The sequence below is a fragment of the Leptopilina boulardi genome, unplaced genomic scaffold (assembly GCF_019393585.1).
Source record: "Leptopilina boulardi isolate dan_hultmark-lab unplaced genomic scaffold, ZJU_Lbou_2.1 LbouV2_273, whole genome shotgun sequence".
Taxonomy (NCBI): Eukaryota; Metazoa; Arthropoda; class Insecta; order Hymenoptera; family Figitidae; genus Leptopilina; species Leptopilina boulardi.
Genome location: NW_026137833.1, coordinates 1861187 through 1888389, shown reverse-complemented (window position 1 = coordinate 1888389; position 27203 = coordinate 1861187). Strand labels below are relative to the sequence as shown.

General features: G+C 27.9%; 1 protein-coding gene and 1 long non-coding RNA gene across 3 annotated transcripts in view; both read left to right on the top strand.

Annotated features, from left to right (window-relative positions):
• The first annotated feature begins 456 nt into the window (after positions 1-456).
• LOC127281522 (uncharacterized) lies at positions 457-4143 on the top strand. 2 transcript variants are annotated; one of them, XR_007843045.1, is made up of 3 exons: positions 459-693; positions 1610-3639; positions 3803-4143. It is a non-coding gene; the product is annotated as an uncharacterized LOC127281522 (long non-coding RNA). The 2 variants fall into 2 exon arrangements; XR_007843044.1 differs by lacking the exon at positions 3803-4143 and having other exon boundaries at positions 457-693; positions 1610-2747.
• A 5652-nt stretch (positions 4144-9795) lies between these two features.
• LOC127281518 (glutamate receptor ionotropic, kainate 1) overlaps positions 9796-27203 on the top strand; it is a 154142-nt gene continuing 136734 nt past the window's right edge. The window contains exons 1-2 of the mRNA XM_051305243.1: positions 9796-10608; positions 25269-25581. Of these exons, the coding sequence (XP_051161200.1) occupies positions 25509-25581 (73 nt within the window). The 5' untranslated portion in view covers positions 9796-10608; positions 25269-25508. The remainder of the gene's footprint in view (positions 10609-25268; positions 25582-27203) is intronic.

The window sequence follows — 27203 nt, the reverse complement described above, 5'->3', positions numbered from 1 at the left end:
AACGTACAAGAAATGACAAAATACAATTATCTTGGTTCTATTCAAATTAAAAAAATTATGTTTAAAGACTTGTTTCTTATATCAGATCATTTACTTTAATTCAACTATTTCTTTTTTTTTAAATTAATGAATCAATTTAGATAGAATATGATAATTTTCTATTAATTTATTTTTTACAATTATTTAAATTCATTTCGTTTAAAATTTCCTCTAAAGATTAAATTAATTAACTGCTTGTCGTGTAATAAATTTGTAACTGATACAAAAATTGAGCAGTTAAAAATAAAAATAAAAAAAATAGCAGAATACAAATTAGTATTTGATAATTTTTTTAATATGTGCATGTGTGAAAAAAATGTATGTTTGTAGTGTAAATCGATGAAAAGACGAATGTGTTAGTGTCATTACTCCCGTTACGCTCCACAAGAAAACTTTCACTACCTTTTAGCCTCGAGTTCTACTAATACGATGGAAATGCTAGCTGTTTTTTCCAAGTAGAAATGAACAGATGATACCGTATAGCAGTGAACCTTGCAAATCATTAGTCAAAGCTTCGATTGTGACGATTTTTTTCTAAAAAAAAAAAAAAAAAATTTAATAAATGACGGTGAATTGTGTCTGTGATTATACGTTATGTACTTTAATTCACATAATATATAATATACATTTCTCATGTGTCAAACCCATATCAAGGTGATTATTTTTCCTTTTTCCAATATTTAAAAAATCTTCAAAAAAATAAATTTAATATTTTATTTCCTTTTTTTATAAAAAAAATTATATAAAATTTAATTATTCTTGAAAAATCATAATTTATCAAAAACAAAAAATTAAGATATAAAAAATGTATATCAATAATAACTTCAATTGTAGAATTGGAGTGAATAAAGAAAAATTTAATTTCACCTAATAAAAAATATTGCAAATAATATGATCATTAAAATCATTATTAAATTTTCTGTAAATAGTTTCGCGAGATACTTTTCTACATAAATAATACCTCTGTTGTAATTTTAAGGCGCACGTTTCCCTTAAATACTAATTTATTTACAACTCTTTATTGTCTTTTACGATTTTCTTCTCTCATATAAAAAAAGTTTTATTCGTTTCGTAAACTTTTTACGGTCTTCTGCTTTAAAAAAAAGAAGAAATCTTTTGCAAAGTTTGACAAAATCAGATTTATAATAGTTGAAGAGGAAAATTAAAAGTCAAGATATACTTTTAATTTGCAATCAATAATAATAATTTTTAAAAACTTTTTTTTCCTCAAATGATCAAAAAAAATTGTACTAAAAGTTTTGAAAAAAGGATCTTTCAGACAAATCCTATAAATCTTTGTACTAAGAGAAAATTATTCATTTCTTTTTTTATCTGTTATAAAAAAAAACCCAAGTTTAAAAGATCATTTAAAGAAGTTAAAAAAGTTATAGGACAATCAATTTATTTAAAGTGACTGATTTAATTTACATTCAAATAGGATTTTATTTTTATTCATTTAAAAAATAGAACTATAAAAATGAAATTGAGAAATAGAATAGAAAACAAAATTGTAATATAAAATTTTTTAACAATTATTTTTGAAAAATTTGTTAATTTTTTTTTTTTGCAGAAAAAAAAGAACTACAATTGGAGGCTAAGTGACCAGAAGTTGGATAAAGTCGAGTGATATACCTATATCTGCAAGTTTCCGCAGCAGCTCTAGAACCAAATAACCTTGCAACGAAGGCGTAGTTTGTAACGCTTGAGTGGTTCTCACAACGTGGAATATGTCGATTCGAGAACTCATGCTTGCCATTACGGTTCTCACAGACATTTAGCTTTTCGCACACTCACGTAACAAATCTCGATATATATACCTATATATTTTACCCTAATAGTCGCCAACCAACCTACTATACTCAATTGTAACATCTCAGTCGCCGATAATATCTTCATCATTTTTCTACACTTGACTTATTTTCTGATTGAAATTCTATTCTCGCCTTTACACCCGTAATGAGCAATATTGTTTTAAAAAAATTTATAATATTTAAAATAAAAATAAAAAAAACCTCGCGGCGACTGTTGTATATAAAAGGTACAAAAGATAAAATTGAGACAAAACGTGAGTTTTGGCAAAAGCATTTTTTCAAAAAATAGCATTCAAATTAAATTACCTGAGTTAAATAGATAAAATAAAAAAAACAAACAAAAAAGAGAGAGAGAGAAAAATAAATAATCAAATAAACCTTATAGCTAACAATTCCCAACGCATAACCAGAAATTGTCGAGTCTACCTGAAGTTGCGCCAGGTTATTAAATACCAATTTTTATACCTTTAGAAAAATTTTTGGCCATTATTGCGTAATTTTACATATCACTTATAATATCAAAAAAAACATTAACAACTTGAATGAATTTTATGTTATTTATTACAAACACCAAAACACAGTAAAAAAAAGTTATTTAAGTTGAAAATCACTCAAAATTAAAGAAAATAAACGACGTGTTGGCTGACACTTAGGCGTTGTCCGACATCTTGAAACGCAATCACCTGTTTTGCTTCCTACTCATGCGCGGGCATAAATCCCACGTGGAACATCCCTAAGATATCCTAGGGATAAAAATGATATAGTTTAAAATTTCTAGTACATAAGTTTAAAATTAAAAAACACTTTGATAAGAGTTTATAATATTAATTTGAAAATATATTGTATGAAAACAGTGAACGACACTCTTTAATAAAATGAAAATTATTTAAACTACTATTTAAGTAACATGATATTTATTAATATTATCACAAATTTTATTATTCAGATTTAATGTACAAAAAAAGTTGCTTTTAAAATATAATCATTTAACAATTTCTTCATATTTATAAAATTTGTAATCAATAAAGCACATTTTTTGAGGTTAGTTTCCTAGAAAGTAAAATATTGAGGAAAATATAAACATATAAAATTTTGTATCAACTGTATTAATTTCTAAATATTGTATATTAATTAATTTACTAGTGCGAAATTTAAATTAATATTATTTCTATTGTTATTATCGTTTTCAATAGCAGGTTTCGTTCACTGTCAGGGTGTCGGTCACTGTACCTTACCCTATAGAAATCAAGAAAAACCCGAGAATATGTTGAAGAATGGAAACTCGATGAACATGAAGGGACTCAAACTTTACTGAAATCATTGGACGTTGATTGGCTGATAAAATTCCTCTACTGGAAGTGGCGCGTGACTTATTCAAATTTGAATTTCGATATAACCAAATTTATAGTTTTTATTAATAATCATTTGTTATTATTAAAAAAATAGCTTCGGAATAGTGTAGATAATAACATAACTAATTAAATTTTTATGATACAATTTTTTTTTTAATTGTACTATAGTCGCAGTCTTTGGATTAAAGCTGTTTCTTGCTCCATTCATTAATTATTTGTCCTCAAGCTGCATCTTTGGCTCTTTGAACTTCGAATAAACTAAGAGCTATTGGTTTATTTAATCTTTTTTCACTTTTCTGTTAATGGCCTCATCCGAAACGAGCTTAAAGAAAGAAAAAAAGACAATAACTTATTTTTATATAAAGATCGTAATTTCTCCAAAGAAAGAAAATAATTTTTATATACTTTTATAAAGAAAGATATTGAACAAAAAAAAGGTAATAGCAAAAAATTGTGTATTTTTCATATATTTAAACTATAATAAACACAAGTAATAAAATTATATGTAGCCATGTCTACAGTACTACTATAATAATATAAATATATAAGCACCAAAAGTGAATAATGTTTAATTAATTTTTGATTTCCTGTTCATTTCAGTGACAATGATTGTACGAAATTCTTGAAACGACACGAAGCTGAATTTCCGTATTCGGACAAAGATCCTTGACAAAGAAGATTAATATTCGAATCTTCGCTATGTGACAGAAGAAGCCATTATTGCGAATCTCAACTCTGCTAAGCACCGAGAAGGCCAGCATTAAATTCTCAATGTCATCTTTTACAATGTTCTCGATGGAGAAATTACTTTCATTAAATTTGCTTCCGACAATGATATTTTACTAGAAACTCAATCCGTGGCAATTTTATAAAAAAAAATTATTTTTTTTAATAGATGAAAAAATTCTGTATTTAATTGCATTTATTAAAAAGATTTAAATATGAGATATTTTTAATTTTTGATTTCAAAATATTGACATTGAAATATCAAAAAGTGATATTAAATAAAACAAATATATATATATTTTAATTAAAATTCACTTGTAATAAACTTGTAAATTGATTTCAATAAATAGATTCAATCTCGTTGAAAACTCAATCTAAAATCAATCATATTTAATTCAATGAAAAGAATTTAAAATATTTTCTTCATTTCATAAATGAATTAATAACTTCTTTTTATTTTAATTACAGATAATTGGAATCATACTATATATTAAATAATCTGAAGACAGAAAATACTGACAATTAAAACTTTATTGTACCAATTATAATTTTTTATTTGAATTAAAATTTTAAAAAAATATTCAGAAGATATTTGAAAACATCAGACTAATGAAAATGAAAGAATGAAACAATACTAGAGAATAATGATCAAGGTTCGAAATGGTTTAAACCCGGGCAAATGATGCTTTTTCGTTATAGATACTAGATAGGATGTGTTAGTCTGTGAATGATCCTTTGTTAAAGTGAAAAACTCTTAACTCTTTGGCAGCTGTCCAAAAAAGATTGAAAAGTTGACGAAAGTGTATCAGATTTCTGAACAATAGACACGAAATATTGGTGAAATGAATTGAGGCCATCTTTTCAACACCCAAAAGACAAAATAATAATAATAATAATAATACAAAAAGAAAGAAAAAATGAAATATCGTTAAAAAAATTTAATAATAAAATTATAATTGTTTTAAGTACGTAAAAATAAATTTTTGACGGTTGTTAAACTTAAAATTAAATTGCATTTTTTTTAAATATCTATTAATTTTATTTAAATTATACGTAACAGAAAGCGTTCCTTTAATCAAAAGAAATAATATCATTTGAAATTTTGGCTTAACTGCTAAATTTTAAGCCTCATATTAAAAAATTATGTAATAAATGCAATAAAGTAACTTTAAGATGGTATTAATTCGTAATATTAGTCACTTTAGGTAATTCTCTTTAATATAAAATGTAAAATTGAAATTAAATTCTGTTGTCCTATCATAGAACTCATTCTTCATTAAAAACATCTCAACTTTAGAAAAAATACACAAAAGAGGTCTGGTCTATCAAACAGAGGGAGCTTATCCTCCCAAAGGGTCCGACTATCTTAATTTAAGGAGAAAATTTAATTTTATTATACTTCATCTGAGAGCCTTTAATATATATTCAAATGTATATATTTGTTTAACGCCTAATCACCGCCATAATAGATTGCAATTTTTTTTTATTATTCAGTTTCAAGTTTTAATATTATTATCTGACTCATTGTTAATAATGGATTTATTTATTTTTGCTTCATGGATTAAGTTACAGCTGATTATTAACACGATTAATTATTATCACAATTATTATTACAGTATTATAATTTTGCTATGCGCTTTAATAGCTGCTGGTTATGGGCTTGATATTATTTTACGAATAATAATAATAATAATAATAAAATTGACCATGTTCAAGTTTCACTCACTCATTTATGCAGTACGGTTTATGTATTTTGATATTTATTCCTAAAATTGAACGAATGTGTACCAAATTTCAGCTCTCTAGGTAAAAAATAGGAAGTTATAGATTTCATGAATATTTTGATAAGACACAGGTAAAATCCAAATCATAATTGTTTTTAAATAAAATTATTAGTAAATAGGGTAAATGCACCAGTGGTGGATCAGGCACCAATGGTGGATCAACAGCGTTAAAAAGGTTAAAATAAGCTATTTCTAATTGAACTAAATGTTTCAATAGTTTAGGGGAGGTGTATAGATAAGTTTTATGAAATAAAATCATTTGAAAATATTTAGGAAAACAGAGCAATACAACAATTGTTGATTTTATGCTTTTTCACATGAAATCTTAAAAAATAATTGTTTAGTCTAAATTTTTTTAATTTTTAGAGTAGAAAGTAATCAATTCTTTCCATATAGAATACTTTTGGAAAAAAATTTACATCATTAAGTTATTTTTGTGTAGTGTAAAGGGGTAAATGATCCACGACTGGAGCAATGTCATTTTATTGTTGAATGGGAGTGTGAGGGGGTGTAAACGTTACAAGCAGGTCGAAAACTACACGATAGTGTCCTTGGAGACTTGTTAATTCATACTATTGTAAAGATTACCCTATATTTTTCATCTGAAAAAATCTGTACACCTTTAAAGTCAAAATAATAAATTTAGTAGGCTTAATTGATCCACCACTGGTGCAGTTACCCTATGCCGTTCCTGGTTGCTTTATATTTTGCAAGGATATAAAAATATTATTTTAATTCAAATTAAAGTGTGTGCGCTCGCCAAGTTGTAGGTGGCACGCAGAAATATTAACAGACGACAAAACCACAGCGGGACTAGGGATGGGAATCGAAATGAAGTAATCGAATATCGATTGAATCTTCTAGAACAGTAAAAAGAAGTCGATTAATCGACACAAAAATTCGAATATATTCGACTTTATTCGATTTTTTTAAATCCATAAATAGGTAAAAAATTGCGTTAACGAAAAAATTTTCAATAAATAAATTCATAATTTATCATTAAGAAAGCATTTATTTCAACAAACAATTATAAAATTAAATTATTAACATTTAATAATTTTTTATAATAAATCTGAAAAGTATAAAATTATTTAGTTAATATTCGAAAAAGAAAAAAAAAACTGAAAAAAATTAACTGATTTTTTTTCATAATTTCTTGTTTCTACTAACCAATTTTAATAATAAAGTGCTTGTATCATGATTCCGATAACCTATTATTTTTAAGTTTAAATTTTATTAGTGTATATTTTTCTCAAAAGTTTTTTTATGTATTTAAGAATATACTTACCTAAAAATTTTGACAAACATCACTGCGGTAAAACATGTGTAAAAGCTTTGTTATCACTCACTTGTCTTCTTAGTTTAACCGGTTTAACCATTAAAGTCGTTAATAGACATTTGACGGTTGTTGTAGAATCTGATTGTGGCAGGGACGATTAACCGCTTATGTTGTGAGACAAAATGTGTTTCCAAAACTTACCACGCTTTTTTGCCGATTAATCGAATAGAGTATTCGACTACTGTCGATTAATATATCTTACTAATCGATTGCTATTATTCGATTAATCGACACCTACTATTCAATTTTTGCTTATAATCGATTTCGATTTTACCATCCCTAAGCGGGACCTGATGCCGAAACAGTCATCAGAGAGATTTGCCGATGTTTGTCAATGAATTTAATAGTTATTAATAGTTACTTAATGTTTATTAATATTGTTATTAATGGCAGGAGGAAGGTGAGTGTTTTCAGAAGAAGAATAATGCCAACATGATTATTAAGGACGGATTTAAGACTCTTCAGGATTTTGTTAGTGAGGCGAAGACAAAGTAAGCTCTAGCTGATAATGGAGATAGCAACCTTAGTGGAACAGGAAAAGAGAGCGTCTTCATGAGAAGCAGATTCGGCTCTAGCAATCCAGACAGGACTGACGCCGAAGCGAAGAAGAAGAAGAAGCAAGAGAAGGCATCTCTTGTTAAAAAGATTTCGAAGGTGACGCAAGCACCGAATGCTAAGCAAACCAGTAAGAAGAAGTCCAAGAGTGGTTCTACAATGGTAATCGGAGTCGCAACATGAACAACGTATGCCGATGTATTGAGAAAACTTCAGAGGGAAGTGAATCCAGATGTCCACCACACGCAGGACGTGGGTGCAAGGTCTACAAGAAAGGGAGAACTCCTGATCAAAATCGGAGGAAACTCCAATACGGAGGCTTTCACCGTGGAGGTCACCAAAGCAGTTGGTAGCATGGGAAAGATGCAGATTGCGGATCGACAGGTTACACTGGAGATCCGATATCTGGATAGCATTACCCAGAAAGACGTTCAACAGGCGTTTGCCAGAAGTGCTCCAGAAACTAGAAAGCAGGAAGGTGATGGTTCTAGTACCTTACCAACGATGAATGAAGCTGGTGGTTATAGTCACCGACCCAGAGGAGGCGGACCCGCTGAAGCATTTGAAGTACATAATGATAGGTTTTATGTCGTTCCCAATAAAAAAAGAGTGTTGGTCACTAGGTGTCAGCGATGCCTTGATTACGGTAATATAGGAAGAGTTTGTAAGACAACGGACAGATCGACTGCGTGCTTTAAGTGCTGTGAATTAGTCATAAGTTTACAAACTGCAGTAGAAGCCCAAGTTGCTTCTTATGTAGAGAAAAGTATGGCGATAAGGCAAACATCAGACATGCCGCAGACAGCGGAGTCTTCATGACGGCCCTTGAGGAGACCAAAAAAGACTTTCGAATGAACGAAGAATAAATAAGCCAAAAAGATCTGTAACGGCAGGGGTCGCGAAAGGGAGATCCCAGAGATCTTCATAGTCCAAGAATTAGTTCAGTCAAAGGGTGTTTTAAACGTTTTTACACTGTTAAAAATAATAAAAAGTCTCAAACTATTTAAACTTTAATTATTAATAAATAATTAAATAATTGCAACTTAATTGAACACAAAGAATACAAAAATCAATCGTTGAGTAGTTTATTTATTCAATTCATCAGTAATTTTTATCATTTTTCACATTATTTCCACTCATTAAGAATGTGCGACGAACTCGTTGCACATTCATAGTTTGCGATCCAGCAGGGTTTTTATAAAAAAATTGGATGGTCTTATTTGCTATACAACTATGAAATATATTCTCTATGAAAATCTTACAATTAGTGTAACCATTTTTTTTTTGAGTTCTGCAATAATTTAAATTGTTAGTTCTATATTGACAATCTAGAATTGTTAAACGGACTTAATTTTTAGTATCCATAATTCTTTTTTCTATGTCCGGATTACAGAACTATAATCAACTTAATTTTTTTTTGTTTTAAATGACGCTAACGAGTGTTATCTCCCATACGCCAGCCACACACTTTAATTTTGACGCTGCCAACTTCATAGTGGAATAACTTTAATAAAATTGAGTAAAATTGTTTAAAAAAAAAAATTTCCGCTCCTTTACGATAACAATAAAAAAATGTAGGAAAATTAAATTTTATTATATATTATTTTGTAATAAAAAAATTCTCAAATTTCTCAAAACAGACTACACCCTAAAGAGGTTATGTTTCCTTATAATTATTGTTTTCAATGTAAAAATGATACATTTATATGGAAATTTAATATATTTCAACAAAAAAAAAAGATATCAACAAAAAAAATTTATCATTATATAAATGATTTATTCTAAATGTTTAAAGAAATAAAAAATTTACATTTCCATAGTTGAGTAATGTTTCAAAATTTCCAAAAGTTTCAAATGTCCGAAGATTTTAAGTTTTCATGGTTATATATCAAAAAAAGTCAACGTGAGTCGTAGTCTATTCTTCACAATTTATAACGACTAGTGGTCAGGTCTGCTCTCCACTAACCCAGATAAAGCGACTAGGATTCGCGGTATGGTATCTTCTCTCTCGCAAGTTTAAGGGGGATAGGGTGTCGCGGAAGGAGGAAAAAGGGTGATGCGTGCGCAACTTCCTAACTCTCTCTCTCTATCACCCTCTCAAACATCCCTCTGTCCGTTCCTCTATGTGTCGAGAGGATTTACCACCCTCTACAAAACTACCCCGCACGATTCCACGCTCGAGTCCGGGTAAATCCTGGTCGCCAGTGCCCGCGCGTCTTCCGCAATTGTCGGACCGCGTTTTCAAAAAACGTGAAAATATTTTCCACCTGTCCCTCAAAAAAAAAAAAAATATATAATAATTTCCTAATTTTCCACGTGAAAAATTAGTAGAAAAAAAAAAAACAATATCAAAAGTAGACCCTTTTCATTTTTCTCTTTACCAAAAAAAAAAAAAATAAAGGCGGAAATTCCTATCCCTAATTTAATAAAATAATTTTGTTATAAACAATGAATAACTCAAAACAAATTGATTGTGAATCAAGTGTTGTTGTGAATATACCAAATGTTTGTATTTTTAGGTAAACTTCCTTTTGTACAAAATTACATACTAAGTTTGTGAAAGTGCAAAAAGTTTATACATGTGCATTTGTGCAAAAAATGTTTAATTATAAACAATAAAAAAAAGTGCTTAGTAGTAAAGAAAAAAAAAGGGAAAACAATATTTATGAAACAATGAAGGTAAAAAGAATAAAAAAAGAAATTATGCATATAAAATCTTTTAAACACTTATTAGCAATAATTTCATAAAATTTTCTTTTTATTTATGCTCCATTAAAAAAAAAAAAAGCAAATATGAAAATAGTTAGGAAGTTGAATGACATTACGAAGACAACGAAAATTCCAATGCTAGAATGAAGTGCAATAAATGTTTTTATTGGAACACAAAAGAAAGAAATTTATCATAGTGTAAATTGAGTGTAAATTAGAGGAGGGGGAAAAAAAAGTTAGTGATGTTATACGATTCAGGCAAAAATACACCCCAAGGATTAATGTAATATAAAGTAAGTATATTACGAAAGATTTTATTTCAAATAAAATATATATGTGTGAGAAATAATTGGAAATTCAATTATTGTTATTTAAATAATAAATAATATTAATATAATAAGAAATCCTATGAAATTTATTTTACATTATAATTAAATAAGGGATTGTCCTCGATTGAAAATGCAAATGCCGCAAAAGTCATTGATGCGAAAGGACTTTGAGCTTTATACACAGAGAGTATTGTTCTAATAATTAGATTATTGTTATTTGGTGGAGAATTATATTCGAATTAGTATTAGTTTAATTCTGTTAAATACGTGATTTCATGTTTCTCTTTATCAGTATAATTGCATTGAAAGGCACTTGGTTAAATAATGACGTTAAATTGAAAATCAAAGTTTTGAACAATAGTAAAGCAATAAATATAGACAATAAAATATGATGGCATATATATGAAATCAATAAATCTGTATTGAAAATCAAAGTTTGTGCACGCATCTCCCTCTTCTCCCTCCGCGTGCATATATTACGTAACTGACAGCCAGTGTAATTTAAAATTCCATCTCATAAATTTGTTCATATTTTTTACCATTAAAGTTGTCAAGAAATGATTTTCAGGCGTAATTTACTTTTTTTTTTTTATTATTAATTTAACTTGAATGGTTCGTTTACATATTTTAATGAAATTATTTGTAATTGTGGAAAAAAAGTAGATATAAAATTCACAATTACTATTATTTAATATAAATAATGTTGCATTCTTCTACTTTGTAGTATAAAACTAAAATAACTAATAATATTTTAATTATAATCACTTCACTAAATTCTATAATAAATTTACTCTCCCTGTGGAATAAGTGAAATTTTATTGAAAACTATTTCCGATCCTAAATTTAGAGTTTAAATTCCATTAAAATAATAATAATAATAATAATGTTAAAGTGTTTGTCACGTGGTTTTGGTAAATGAAAATTTCATTCACATTATCTAGTTATGAAATTATTTGGCACTTAATTTTTGGAGATTTTGGAATTTCTCTAAAAATGAGAATTGTGTATTTAACATATGGAATTTTAAAATCATATAGATAAATATTTGGTATTTTTTTTAAAAAAGCAAGAGGAAATAGGATGATAATTTTTTAAAAAATAGTATTTTACAAAACGTTTGAGTCGCAACTTAGTCTTTTGAATTATATGAGCCAAAACCACTTTGCATCTCACATGCTTCATGTTCATATTACAGTCGTAACCATTGAAATAGATGCCATTAACTCAGAGTCTTCTCCAAATATTCATATTACTACAAAATCCATTTTATTATATATTTGGCTAGCTTAGTACATTATATTATATATATATATATATATATATATATATATATATATAAAAATCACGTAATCTTTTAAATTTGTACTGAATTTTTTATTAATTAATTTTTTTTATTAATTACCAAATTAATTTTTATTTAATTATCAAAATTGCAAAAAGGAGAAATGATATTTTAATAAAAAATTTAAAATTACCCACTTTATTTATTAAAAAACCTCACTTGGAAAGATTCCCCGGAAAGTGCCCCCTGGAGGTTCTATCAGAATTCCACCGGAACTTCCAACGTAATTCCGGCGGAATTCCATCGGAGTTCCAAAGAATTTCCTATGGGATTCCGACGGAATTCCGATTAATTCTTTTTTTCAAAATTTTTAGATTCCTAATTCCGTCGGAATTCCGTCGGAATCCCATCGGAAATTCTTTGGAACTCTGATGGAATTCCGACGGAATTACGTTGGAAGTTCCGGCGGAATTCTGATAGAACCTCCAGGGGGTACTTTCCGGGGAATCTTTCCAAGTGGGACAAAATTAATTACAAATTACATAGTTTTTTTTTAATTAAACACATAATCTCTCATTTTTTATATTAACAATTAAAATTAGTTTTCTAATTAAAATAAATTAAAAAGATGATAAAAACAATTTACACATGATCCGTGCTTGTTATATACATATAAAGCGAAGTCGATTCTCGATTTAATGCTTTAATTGACTCAAAATGAGGAACAAAGGAAATAAAGTTCAATCAAACAATAGTACAATAAAAATTCCAATTGCTTTTGATTATTCAAATTCTGATTCAGCAAAATTCACATCGCCATAGTTTTTTGTGCAATTAGTGCATCAGTCGATGAAACCAAATTTTTGTTTAATAAACATCCTTTTAATAATTTTATATTAAGTTTGTATGAAAAATAAAAAATTGCCGATTACTTTTTTTTGAAAACCTAATTTTTTGAAGAATTTTTTCACATAAATTGTTATTTTCAATTTGAATTTTATTAGACAATCAAAAAGAATTTTTTATTACAAGGAAAATTAACTAAATTATTTTCAATTTTGTTCAAGAATCAAATATCGCTTTGAAAATCGAAAAATGTAATTAAAAACATTTGATGTAGTAAATTTTGTAATAGTTTTGATTATATTGCTCCTAGGCAATCGATAACTTTTTAAAGATTTTACTGATAGTGAAAATAAAAAATAACAAGAAAATTGTTATTATTTTCGAAATAAATAGAATAGAAATAAAATGAAAGAAATAAAAGATATTAATTTAATATATACAACAAAGTAACAAAACAAATTATTGCAGTTGAAAAAAAATTTAATAAGTTAAATTTTTTTCTACTTTTAAAAATGCTATTACAACGACAATTTCAGAATCATTTTTATCTCAACTATAGTTTACTAAAAGTACGCCATATTGTTTTTATATTTTTTAGTTTATGTTTCGTCTTATATACATTAACTTTGATATATATATATATATATATATAAACGTGAAACATATCTTGGACGATATAACACATGTTGGTGTAATGTTGCTACCGTACAATTTCAACTTCCTTCCATTTCATTCTCAACTTACAGATTAAATCTTACCACCTCTGGATGGTATGACTTGATATGTATGAAAGTATCTCTTTATTTCAATTTATACTTTTGTCTCTTGTACAATTTGTCCCTTGTTGAATTCATTCTGTATTTTGAAAATTTTTATTGATCAGCATTTTAGTAGACTATAGAATTGAAAATAAAAATACGTGCTTTAACAAAATGAATTATAAACATTCTGGCTTTGATGTACGTCCATTAATATATTGGGTATTAAAGAATCTAAATTTTTCTCAGATTTAATAATATCAAAGACATCGCAGGAATATCCAAATTTCTGACCCATGGGTTACCCGCAAGATATGCTAAATATTGAAAATTTAATTATTGCAACAAATAAAAGTAAATACTTTTTCCATTAAAAACCCACAATTTCCACAAATAACTTACATATTTATTTTAAAATTTTTTTCTTAAATAAAAATTTTTTTTTATAAATATACTGTACAATTTTAATGAAACAAAATATTTCCTGACGCATAATCTGAAATTGGATCTCTTTTAGAAAAATTTTCGGCCAGGTTGAGAATATGTAAAATTGCTTTGTAAAAACAAAACAGTACACAAAAGAAACACTTCATTTATTTGTTATAGTTGTTCAAGGAATTAATAATATACTTGAAGTTGCTGAAAAATAATAGACGCACAAGACCACTATTGCGTCATTTGACATATCATTTATAATATCACAAAAAACATTAACAACTTCAATGAATTTTATGTTATTTATTACAAAAACCAAAACACAATAAAAAATAACGTTATTTAGGTTGAAAATCAATCAAAATTAGAGAAAATAAAGGACGTGTTGGCTGATACATGTTGACAATTTAAGGGGTTACACCACTGTAGAAGGCTGAAATTTAATATTTTTTGGCATTTTTTTCGTGGAAGGAGAAATAGGAAGATAATTAAATTGAAGGATATTATTAGGCATATTTTTATCTTTGTAAAAATATTTCTTTTAATTAAAAAAGTTACAAAATGACGGAGTTACGGCCGTTCTTCGAAAATGGTTTTTATTGGAGGGGCTCCACTGCACACAGCAATGGGATTACTAATAGCGCTAGTCGCTATGTAGCGCTTTTCGTTATTTAGAATTAAAAACTAACATATTTTTAGTAAAATTTGTTCCAAATCATGACCAAAATAAAATACCGTTGACAGTTTCTTCAAAGCTTAAACTGCAAGATGGTAATTTAGAAGAAAATATAAACATAACCCCTCTAGATAAGGACATTGACATAGAATTCATGTCAATTCCCTAAAATATTTTATCTACATAGCAAACAAATACAACATGAAGGTGGAATTAATTCTCTAACTTCATTTATTTAACAAACATATACGGGCAACGGCCGTTGAGATACATGAGTATAGTAATAAATAATAAGCGTGCTATGATAAAATTATTCATTATTATTTAGTATTTGCTTGGTTCAAAAAAATCAATATCATTGGAAATGTCATTCGCTTCAATACATATTCTACTAAAGACTGAATTTTTACCATAGTTTGTTCTGTGTATAGGTACACGAAATAATTGATAATGACGAAGCGCAACAGATGGAACATAAAGATTAATTTTAAACACAAGTTCAGAACAGTTTAGTAGGCCATGTAATATTTTGTAAAAGAATACTAAATCAGAATACAGAAAGCGAGCAGAAATTTCCGATATATTTTACTTATTTCTGATATTGGTATAATCATGACTGTGTCTGTCATAAGTATAAGTCATACCCAAGCAAAAAGATGCGAATCTAAGAAAGCGAATTTGTACACTTTCAATACGCCTGATGTGCAAATCGTAATATGGAAACCAGATCAATGATTCAAATTCTAGAATTGATCTGACCAATGAAAAAAACAATACTTTTAACACTAAAGAATTTTTAAATAAATTAGCGTTTCTGGTGATAAAGCCAAGAACTTTTAGAGCTTTACTAATAGTAAAAGAAATGTGGTAGCTTCCCCAATGGAGTATTTGTGGCTGGTAATGATTTTTTTCTGTGATAAGGATAAAACAGAGCATTTATCCAAATTCAAATGAAAATTATTACCTTCACACCAAGTCAACACACCGTCCAAACCTGACTGGAGCAACTCATAATCTTCATGAGCATGAATCACTTTATACAATTTAAGATCATGTTTGACAACTGTTAGTTTCAAATAAAATAATTAACTAGTGACGAAATTAATTATACTTTAATATTGTAAATAACTTATTAATTTAATAAATAACAAATTTAAAAATAAATTATCTAGTTTAATGTTAAAATAATTTATAAAGGAAATAAATTTTTCTAATTTAATTTAATAAATAAAAATTAAGAAAATTAATCTTATTGCAAGAATTAAAAATAATAATTGCATTAGATTTAAAATTAGGATATTCTTTACCAGCCTAAATTTAAAAATTGATAAATTTTTTAAATTAAATTAATTAAATTAAATTAAATTTAATTTAATTAATTAAATTATTTATTTATTATTTAATTATTTAAATTTATTAAATTAAATTGATTTAAATTTTCATTTCTTGAGAAACTCTTTAACTCACAAAAAAGGCCCTATACATTTTTTTAGTGAACCCTTGCGTGAGAACAAAAATTCTATTTCCAAGGTTATATTTTCAAAATTTTTTAAATTCAATTTTTTTTTCATTTTAGACAATGTCTAATAGAAATTTTTAATCCTATGAAAAAGATAATAAATATAAATGCAATAAATATTTGATTATTAATATAAAAAAGTAAAGTAAATAGTTTATTATTATTGGATAAAGATGAATTATTTTCTTGATTTTTTGTAAGGATAGAAATTGGAAATAAATGTCTCCTTTTTTTATTATTATTATGTTTTATTTAGTTTATAATTATAAGTTATAAAAAAATGTAAGGTTTAAAGTTAGAAATAAAATTGTTAACATAATAATATTAATAATTATCGTTGCCTCGAATTGCCTTTTTTATAACTTTTGAAATTTGAAGTGTTACACTTGAAAAATTTGTCAGGCTTTTAGACCAAAAAATTGGTACTTTTTCGTCTCTAAAAAATATAAATTTTATCATATCGAATTTCTGTGAGGAATGTTGTTTTAAAGATATGATAAAAATGTGGATTGAAAAAAATGAAAATTGATTGAGTTATACTGCATGCAGATTTGAAAAATCATGTTTCGAGAAAAACGCGTTTAAAGTTTTAACATGTGTTTAATGCATGAAAAAATAATAAATTTAAGTACTAAAAATTTTTTTACCATTAGTCTGCTATTCCAGGATCATATAGTTGACCTTCTAATGACATCTTTTAGTGAATTAGAAAAGTTCGAAGTTGAATTCAAAGGTATTATGTGGACCTGACGAGTAGGTAACAACTTACCGCAGGTAGTCAGTTTGGAGCAGTTGGCACGGCTTGGGAAGGAATGCGAAATTTCAAGGAAATAATTTTCCGATCTACCTTTTGTCCCTTATTCTAGAAGGTTCAAAGAATTTTTTAATGCAAAAAAATTTTTTCGATTTTTTGAAAATTCTACAGTGGTGTAACCCCTTAAGACGTTTTCCACCATCTTGAAAGCAATCACCTGTTTGTTTCCTACTCATGCGCGGGCTTAAATCCCACATGGATCATCCAAATTTCCATTCGGATATCCCATAGATATCACGGGCTGAAAATGGAATATCCTCTAGGGGAGACCGAGGAGGAAAGTAACAAAAATCAGTTTTTTTATGCTAGCATTAAAAATATTTGTCGGATAAATTTGTCCAATATATTAAATGAAAGCTTGGACATTCACCTTTTAAATAAAATTTGAATTAAACATTTATAATAAATTGACAGTTCACAGTATAACTTTTACGCAAGCTCTTCATCTGTTACTTTCCTCCTCACCCCCGAGGAGGAAAGTAACAAGCTCCTAGGAGGAAAGTAACAATATAAAATTATGTAAAATTCTTTAGACTAATGACTATTATTAATTAGAAATATTTTTATTAGGAACACATAAAAGTTTAAGTACACTTTATACTTATTTGGCACATATATGGGACATATTTAGCACATATATCGAACATTTTATGAATTTAGCTCATTTTTTTTCTTAAAGATATTTTATGATTACCTAGATCACAGGTTTTTCTTAAATAAATCTCTGTTATTCGTAAAATTAAATACGATTTGCTTCAATCATTAATTAAAACATGGACAATATCGACAACAGGAGAAAAGTAGCGTGTTACTTTCCTCCTCGGTCGATTTTTTCTTGTATGTCAACAAAAAAGTTAAAACTACACAACTGTTAAATTGTTTGTTTAAGCACAACTTAAAGACAGATAATAAGGCTACAAAATAACGAAAGGCACATTTTGAAAAACAATAAAATTTAAGAAATACGAGAATTTGAAAATTTGAACGAAAACTTACTTTTGACGTTTTTTCTGCACGTCACACCGGAATCAGACCTAACCTTTCCTGTCAGGCTCGGACACACTATGGAGGAGGAAGGGGGAACAGTGCCGACTAAAAATATGTTTGAACCATGTCTATCCGATAATTTGTTTAAAAGTTATAAGCTTTGTTACTTTCCTCCTCTGTTACTTTCCTCCTCGGTCTCCCCTAATGATTTTTTAATAATTCTTTAAAAAGTTTTCAGTGATTTTTCAATAATTGCCATAGATAATATTATTAGGCAGTTGTATTTTAAATTTGAAGTAAATCGTTTGAATAGTTTTTGAGTTATCATGTACAGCGCTGCGAGAAATGTAGTTACGGAAAAAATGCAAAAGAATATAAAAAGTACTTTAAAGTAATAAAAGTAGGAAATTTTTTAACTTATGCAATTCTTATGCGAACTTATCTGCGATTCCTCAGCTATAAAACTCTTCTCCTAAAATGGCATAGATGTCCTTAAATTCAAACGTCTAAAGTCATTAGAGAGTCACTAGACGGTTCAAATCAACTGTCGGCGTCTAACAACCGCACCAACTTCTAATAACAATAACTTCTATATTTATTTAGATATTTTTATAAATGATTTCTTAAATTATGAATTAAGATCATCTCTGAAATTATTCTTAATAATATAGTTTTTAAAATTAGGCAAAATCATTCCAGTGTTTTATTTTAAAGAATATATATTTGCACAAATCTTTAAGAAACAAATACTTTTTATTTATAAAGTTTAGATGGTTTAGGTTTTATCTTTAGATGGAATTTGGATCTACTAATGTAATTTACCTAGGAATGTAATCCCCTTATAGGACTATTAGGTTCTTTCTTATGCTAATTTCAGAGGATAAGCAATATGGAATCCTGGAAAATTTGCTATTTGTCATATCACTAAATCTCTACCTTCCTATGAGTCTGTTTTTAATAAAGCCTCTCTGTATGTAGCTAAAATGAAATATACGAAAGTTTCTTTGCAGGCGTAACGCCAATGTTGTTGTAGTTCTCATAATTGACGTAGTTTCTCTACATAGAGTAATTGTTCCTGTTTTCCTTTCATTGTAGAAAGTTGGTGGGTTACCTAACAATCCTTGTCATGCAGATATTTGGATCGCTGGATCCACTGGTAAAGCTAGATGACCAATATAGCTGAATCTCATACATGTTATGTTTTACTAGAAGGGTCTCAAGGAAATAAGTTGGGACCTGATCTAAACTAGATTCATTTTTATCTAGAAGATTCACATTTCCCGAAAGGAAGTCCTTAGTTATGAAATGACGAATCATTAACCCGATGACTACTTCGAAGAATTACAATCTGTTCCTAATTACTACAACTGATTGCACTATTTAAAATATAAACAAATACAATCTCTTTAAATTCCCATCGTACATGAGATTCTCTAAAGAAATCATAAATCAATCTAAGTCTCCCTTTGATTAAAACACGTGCGTGTTTAGTCGCAGACATTTTGTTAAATCAGGGTAATTATTTTTCAGAATGTAATTTATAGAAATAGAAGTTTAACATTAGATGCACGAAGTTAGTTTAGTGATTTAAAATTGAAAAAAAGAGGTGTGATCCATGACCTAGGATTCACCAATAGATCTTCCACTGGTACGTAATGAAGCAGCACGCTCAAAACATCTAGACGAAGAAAGCGAGGAACAAACAAAGTCACGCGGGAGGCAAAGTTGTCTGTCTCTAAATTGGGTTAGCTCAAATCCCTTTACGGTTGCTCTAATAGCTAAAGCGTGATGTGCATGCGAAAGAGAGATGTGAATGCTTACTAGTCAGACTTCAGTTTGAGAACCTCAACATGTTACACTTCTTCCAAAGAAATGTCGCTCGCGCGGAGAGATGGCAAAATTGCTTTTACATTACATATCATTTTAGAGGACTGTTGCTTGCCAACTAAAGTTAAATTCTTGAAAAGTAGAGAGATCTTGAAATTTGAATGTTGAGCAATTTCTCAAAATTTAAATATTATCACATACATATTTAACTTTAATTAAAATTATATACAAAGAAAATTTTACCTAATATTCCAATAAGAGAATTCGTTTATAATTTATTAATTCACAAATGTCTTTTACAAAAGTTTGCATTGGTAAACAATTCAAAACGGAATATTTGAAAAAAATTTCTAAATACTTTTAGCAAAAATTTTACATAGTAACTAAACTAAATGAATACTCTACAGAAAGACAGTTTATTATTATTTTTTTTAAATTACAAAGAGCTGTTAAATAATGAATCCGGTTAAATTGAGAAATCTATTGCAAGTGTGGTGAATGGACGAAGAGACTATTTCATCGTTTATCGGTAAGTTATACACGGTTACTATTGAACATAACCTCACCTTAAAAAATACAAAATGTATATTAAATATTATTCAACAACAAATTTCAACTAAAAATAATTTTTTGGTTTCAGGTCAAAGAATTTGATTCTGAAGCTGCATGTTACACAGATTTTAATGCAAACGTAACTGGTGATATGACCTACGGAAATCTGCTATCGATTATTTTAGAAGGCGAAGAAACTGAACAAATTGTACTAGATGGATCAAAGCTTTGTTAATAAAACAAATTGTATTGCCGATTTAGCAATTTAGTTTTGTTATTTCAACTGTTCCATAACTATTTTCATTATTCATCAAACAATTCTGTTTGTTCACCGAACAATCCCATTTTAACAATTTTTTTTGTCCCAACAACAAATAGCATATAGCTGGTTCTATATTGACAATCCGGAATTGTTCTGTGAACTTAATTTTTAGTAACCACAACAATTCTTTTTTCTCCGTGCAGATGTCTTTTGTATTTGATGCACTTTTACTGTGTTATACACTATACCCGTATTAAACTACTATTCCTCCGTTATTACTACTATCACTATTGTGATGGTGGGCCCTTTTTTAAAAATCAAATATAATGCAATTCTAATCAAATGTACAAATATATGTTATACACTTCCATATTGACTTGGTGTTCTATTTATTAATCAGTTGACAACAGACATCTAGCAATATTATTCTCCAATATGCAATACTACAAAAAGATATTTTCTGATTAGCATTTCTAATTAATTGTATTACTAATTGAATTGAACTGTTAATTACAAATAATAACTATATAATTGTCAATTACCTCGACATTGTAATTGATATTATTATTATTATTCTTACAATTATTGACATTAAATGAAAAAATTGTAAAGAGATTTTGTGTTAAAAAGTATTTTATTGTTTATTTAAATCAAAACAATAATATTAATTATTTTCCTAGCTACGAATTAATTGAAACAGAAACTGTCATCCACAAAGCCTATGTTTACATTTAGAGTCGGATTTTATTAACGACTCGCTTCTGTGTCAGCTATAAAAAAATATATATATCTCCATATGCTGAAGTGAAAATTACACCGAATGTAAATGAAACAAAAGACATTTTAAATAGAAAAAAAATCGATATTGGTAATTGTAACATTGGTGAATTTTTTTTTTCATTATAAAAAATAATTATTATGTTAGATATAGTATTCGGCACCATGAAATTCAAAATTTAAAGCAATCTACTTTACTAATAACAATTTATTATTCTTTAATCAAACCCAATTTCCACAAAAAACCATATTTAGGTTGAAAATCAATCAAAATTAAAGAAAATAAACGACGTGTTGGCTGACACATGTTGACATATCCACTGGATATTCCATGCTGTGATGGTTCCCTAAATTGTTCCTCAATTTAATTTGTATAAACTAACAATAAGTTGGAAAGAGCTATCCCTCTAAATATCATTATTTTTGTAGGTCAAACTCGAACCCTTACGTAATCTTACTTAGGATATCCTATCAGTCTATTATTATCATCATCTTATTTAAGATTTGACCAAAAGATTCCGCAGTTCTCTTCATTGAATAATTTACGAGAAAAGTGATAGACAAATTTAACATTGCGACGATCATGTGACCTAACAAACAATTGCTGGTAAATCAGTCTCCAGTGTCAGTTATCCACGGATAATAATTAGAGACCTACGAAGACAAGACATCTGGAGCTGCATCCCTTATACGATTTGTTCCGGAGCAAGTTTGCGGTAGTACAAGTGTAGTATAGCACAACAATGGAGAACCACAACAACGGAGTTCATACTACAAGGCTATCAGATTTTACTGTCATCCGCTACCTATTACTAATAAAGTCTACAAAGGATACTTGATAAAAGCAACAACTATATGTATACAAATCCATAAAGAAATATATTTATTTTTCAAATTCAAATTAGTTCAAAAATTGCCAAAAATGATAAAATACCTATAGTTAAAAATTTTACAATCGTATTTTAAAACTGGTATTGACGTAGCATGGTTCGAAGGACGTCCTCGACCTCTGTTGGGTGCAAAGGGATTTTTGGTTGTAGTATTTCCTCGATCTTTCTTGGGTGTTACGAGACTTTTAGTTTCCGGACGTCCCCGTCTTTCTTTTGTACACACGCACCATTCTGTACTGAATGCACAATATTAAATTTTCCAGCTTTTTTAAGAAACCGAATAATTTCCCGTTATGCCCCAAAACCATCTTTGTAATTAAATGAATTTTGTGTAGTTACGGTTTAACATTTTCTAACCTATAGTAGCGCATTTTGTTTGTAAAGAAATACACTTTAACAAGGTTAAATTAGTTTTTATGTTAAGGGAGGTGCACCAGTTGTAACCAGTGCAGAAATTTGAGTTAGATTTTAATAGGGACCTCGCTGTGCGTCCTTTTTGCCAGATGGGTTCCGGAAGGGAAACTCTAGGCGGGACCGGGCATTTTTCGTCACGATCGACGCCAGCGAGGAATGTTGGTAAGGATCTAGCAGAGATATCCCTGCGATTTCTCTACCAGAAGTAAAGGGTTCTCGCTAGTACCCTATTAGCTCCCTTTAATCGATTATTATTAAAAAAACTTAAAATAATAAAATTAATAAATATTTAATAAATCCAAAAAACATATTTATATAAAGATCCAACGTCCTTTCTTCCGTGTGTGTTTTTGAAATTGTAGAGTTAAAAACGCCCGTTATGCTATTTATTATAGCCGTAAAGTTTAATTGAACTTCCTAACCTCCAAACAGTACTAACACAAATTTTAACCAGAATTATAAATAAAAAAGTTAGAAATCATAATATTACCTGAAGAAATTGGAATAATCATAGTAAAAATTAAAAATTTGCAATAATGATATTAACATAAAGGCAAAATTTGAGGTTAGAAAACCAATCAATATATTTTTTACTTTTAATATTCTAAGTACATATTTCATGTTTGTTGGCTTAATATTAAATATTCTTAAATTGATAATATTATGTTAATATTTACCTTCTGATAAAGAAGATGAGTGATTTGAGTCATCTAAATTGTCAATATCCATAACTTGCTCTTGAACATATTGCATTCTATTTAATTCAGCGCGTACGGATTTCACCTCACGATATTGTTTGCTAAGCATTCGCGAATGCTTTTTTTCCTCTCATTATTTTCCATTATTAATTAACAAAAGAACAATAAAATTCAGGTTCACACAAAATGACATGTGCACTTGCACCATTCATGTCATCATTCTCGACGATGGAACATCGATATATTGAAAACTTCGATACATCGATTTCGATATTTTCGATTTAAATTTAAATATTATTTTTAAATTAAATAAAAAGTGAAACTATATATAATAATGTAATTTATTAATAATATTATTTTGATTCTATCACTCGGTGGTATTTAATAATAAATTTAATTTATTTAATAATTTTATTATTATAATTTATTATTATTAATATTTATTCTTTTTATTATTATTTCTAAAACGAACATTTTAAAAATATTTGTGTCCCTTATTGAACATAATTAAATTCATATTTTAAATAAAGAAAACATCGAAAAATAATCTAAGTCCGATTCGAGGTATTTCTGGCTAGAATTTAGTAAGGGCTTAATCAGATTTTTCTAGTTTGAATTGCCTTTCTAGAATTCAAACGAGATCTCAGCAGATATTTCTAGTCTGAATTTCTCACAAGAATCTAATCAGGTTCGAGTACGACTTTTCTAGGCTAGATTTTCTAGCGCGGTTCTAGTCGGAATCCATTATCACGTTGGGAAGCTTAGGGACATTTCTACACGGGAACTTTTGAAAAATTGATTATTTTTTTACATTTTCTTAAACTATATGTTTTTAGAAGTGTTTCTGTAAATTTTTATATTAATCTGATGAAAAATTTATCAGATTTACAGCAAAATGCTGAGGCGCGCTAGATAGCTATACAGATCAGGCAGCAGCCACACCTGGCGCCAAAGACAATAGCGATTTCCTTTTTATCCTCCTCTACGGAAGAGGAGAATTGGAAGAATTGTTGTATGGTCTAGGAATTGACGACCCCTAAGTTTAAACTTTAAATGTTTTTTTCTCAAAATAACATTTTTAAAGTCGGTGACCACGATTACTCGAAATCCATTAATTCGATTTACTTGAAATTTAGTTTGCATCATTTAAAACATATAAATCTAGTTTCCAATCGAAGGATTTCTTTTTTATTCAATCGATCTTATTTTTCAACAAAAATCAAACTCTTACCTTTGATGGGTCGCCATTTTGTTAAATGTATATTTTTTTTAATCTTTCGATTGGGAACTAGAAAATCTTATAAGAAATGTAAATCAATTTTTATTTTTGCATTTTAGATGAACTATACTTGTGGAATTCTGGTCACCGGACTTTAATGATTTTCCCGAAGGCGACACTTCGATGGCTCATTATACATAAAGCTTTTCATAAAAAAATTTTGTTGTTAATTTAAGTTCTAGACATGTACTTTTAGGTAATAAATATGTTTTTATAGAATTCTATGTTTATTAAGAAAACATTTTTGAAAAAGACCTTCCTTCGCTTTACAACTGCTGTACCTCCCTTAAACTGAGATTTCTAATACTTAATTCCCTTTTAAAATCAGCAAAACATTCGAATTAGGGTAATTACAATGGAATCAATTTTACCATTTCAACTGGAATTTTCAATATGACGGAAATATGTATAATTCTATTATCTAACAATTATTGATATTAATTATTGAAAGATATTAACAATAGAGAAATATCAAATTTAATTAAATTATACAAATTATTATCTCATGATCCTGTTGAATGATGTATCTTACTCAATAAAAATTTGACAAATTTCATAGAATCACACATAACTTTTCATTATATCTCTGCCTCTCTGTTTGTTTTCAGGTAAATATTCGGATGATTCGAAATAATCGACTGTGCAGAGGACATGATGGACGAGGGAGAAGAAGTGTCCATTGTGGCGTTAAATTATCGTTGATTGAAACAGTAGCGTGTATTTTTACAATTCGGTTAGTTAAATTGGTGATTTTATTTGAAATCGGTTTAACCAAGTCCAAAACAATGTCATAGTTTTATTTTCAAGTGTGCGAGAGTGCGCGCAAGTGACGTTAGCGTTAGAACACAATGGCCCTACTGTTCGTTGTAATTGTTATTTTGGTCACCACTGCTATGTCTTTGCCACCAGTTATAAGAATCGGTGAGTTTTTAAGATTTAAATTTAAAAAATATATACTACACGTTATCTAATATAATAATTCAAATATAAACAAATTACATTCCTTCCAGAAATCAATTCACTCTACTTTCATTTAGAATATCAAATAGAAATATAACATTGTATCAAGTAATATTTGTTAAATGAAATATATATTCAAGAGATTTAATGGTTATATTAATTAATAATCCAATGATTGACAGAGACTTTTGTTGGCAAAATTTTAATTAAACAAAATTTAATATCTGAACGAATAATATAGTGAGTATGAATGCGGTTTTATAAATTGGATTGAGAAACCTCATCTATATATCAATAATATATTTTGGCTTGCTTTTAACTGTGATTCTTGTAAAAAAAAAAACTTACAATAACACAGAATTCATTTGTAATGTCAATATTTTTTGTTTCCAGTTATATTGAAATGTATTTTTATTTCATTAAAAAATAATGATGAAATGTGGTTGAACAAATTTTTTAATTTAACATACAGTTCCATTTTAATTGTTTTGTACTTCTCTATATATAAAAAAATTTCATTTAGAGTTGAGCATAGAAAGAACGTTATTGCTTTTAATAACTTTCCAATATGTAGTTTGAATATAGTTTTGTATGAGTTATAAGCTGTACTCATCAACTAAATTTACGAGAAGTATATATTCATAAAATATTTAAATCCACATGATTTAATTTTTACATTTTTAATTTGCAAATTAAAAATTAAAAATTTTTTTATTTATATTTTAGTTATAGCGATAAATTTTTATAATACACTGTTCATGCGGTGTACTGGAAATTGCATTAACAATTAATACTCCTTATGAAATATGTACTTATCATTTAAATTTACCTTAATTTAATACAAAAAAAAGTAATTAGCGAAAGCTACCCGTGCTGAAAATTTTACCGGGACCAGACCTGGAACAACCGGGGCCAGATTTGGCAACATGGCTATGTTCAGTTTTAAAGATAAAAAAAAATCAAGGAAATCGTAACTTTTTTGAAAATTTATAACTCTTATTTTATTTCTATTGCATAATTAATTAATTAATTTTTATTTCATAATGTAATATTATTTTGTATTTACACTCAAATTCGTTACGAAAGACTGGCAATTTGTTGGGTATCCAGTGTTTCCTAACACGAATCGTACTCTTCAATTTTGGTATATTGATATTTTAGCACACACGACGCTTTTTAAAATTTATTTTGTTATTCTGTTTCCTTACATGAATTTTGACTATAGGTGTTTTAATATAATTGACATTTTTTATATATTAATATAATTAATTATTAATATATTGTAATACAGAAATTTTTCAAACTTGATTTTTTGATGTATCTTTATATTTTTCGACCTCAGGAATCAAAAAATCACATTTTTTAAAAATGTCGTTCCGTGAACGACACGAAACACAAAATATAATCCACACATTATAGGTTATGTTTGCTTTGTTCAAAACAAAAGCAGCCATTTTAGATTTTTAATTGATTTAAAGGTTGGCACTACTGTACACTGAACATGTTACTGCTACTAGACGGCTGTTTAGTAAACCGTACTCTTATAGGGTAAATGTCCCAATTATTGTGATGTACAACCCAAG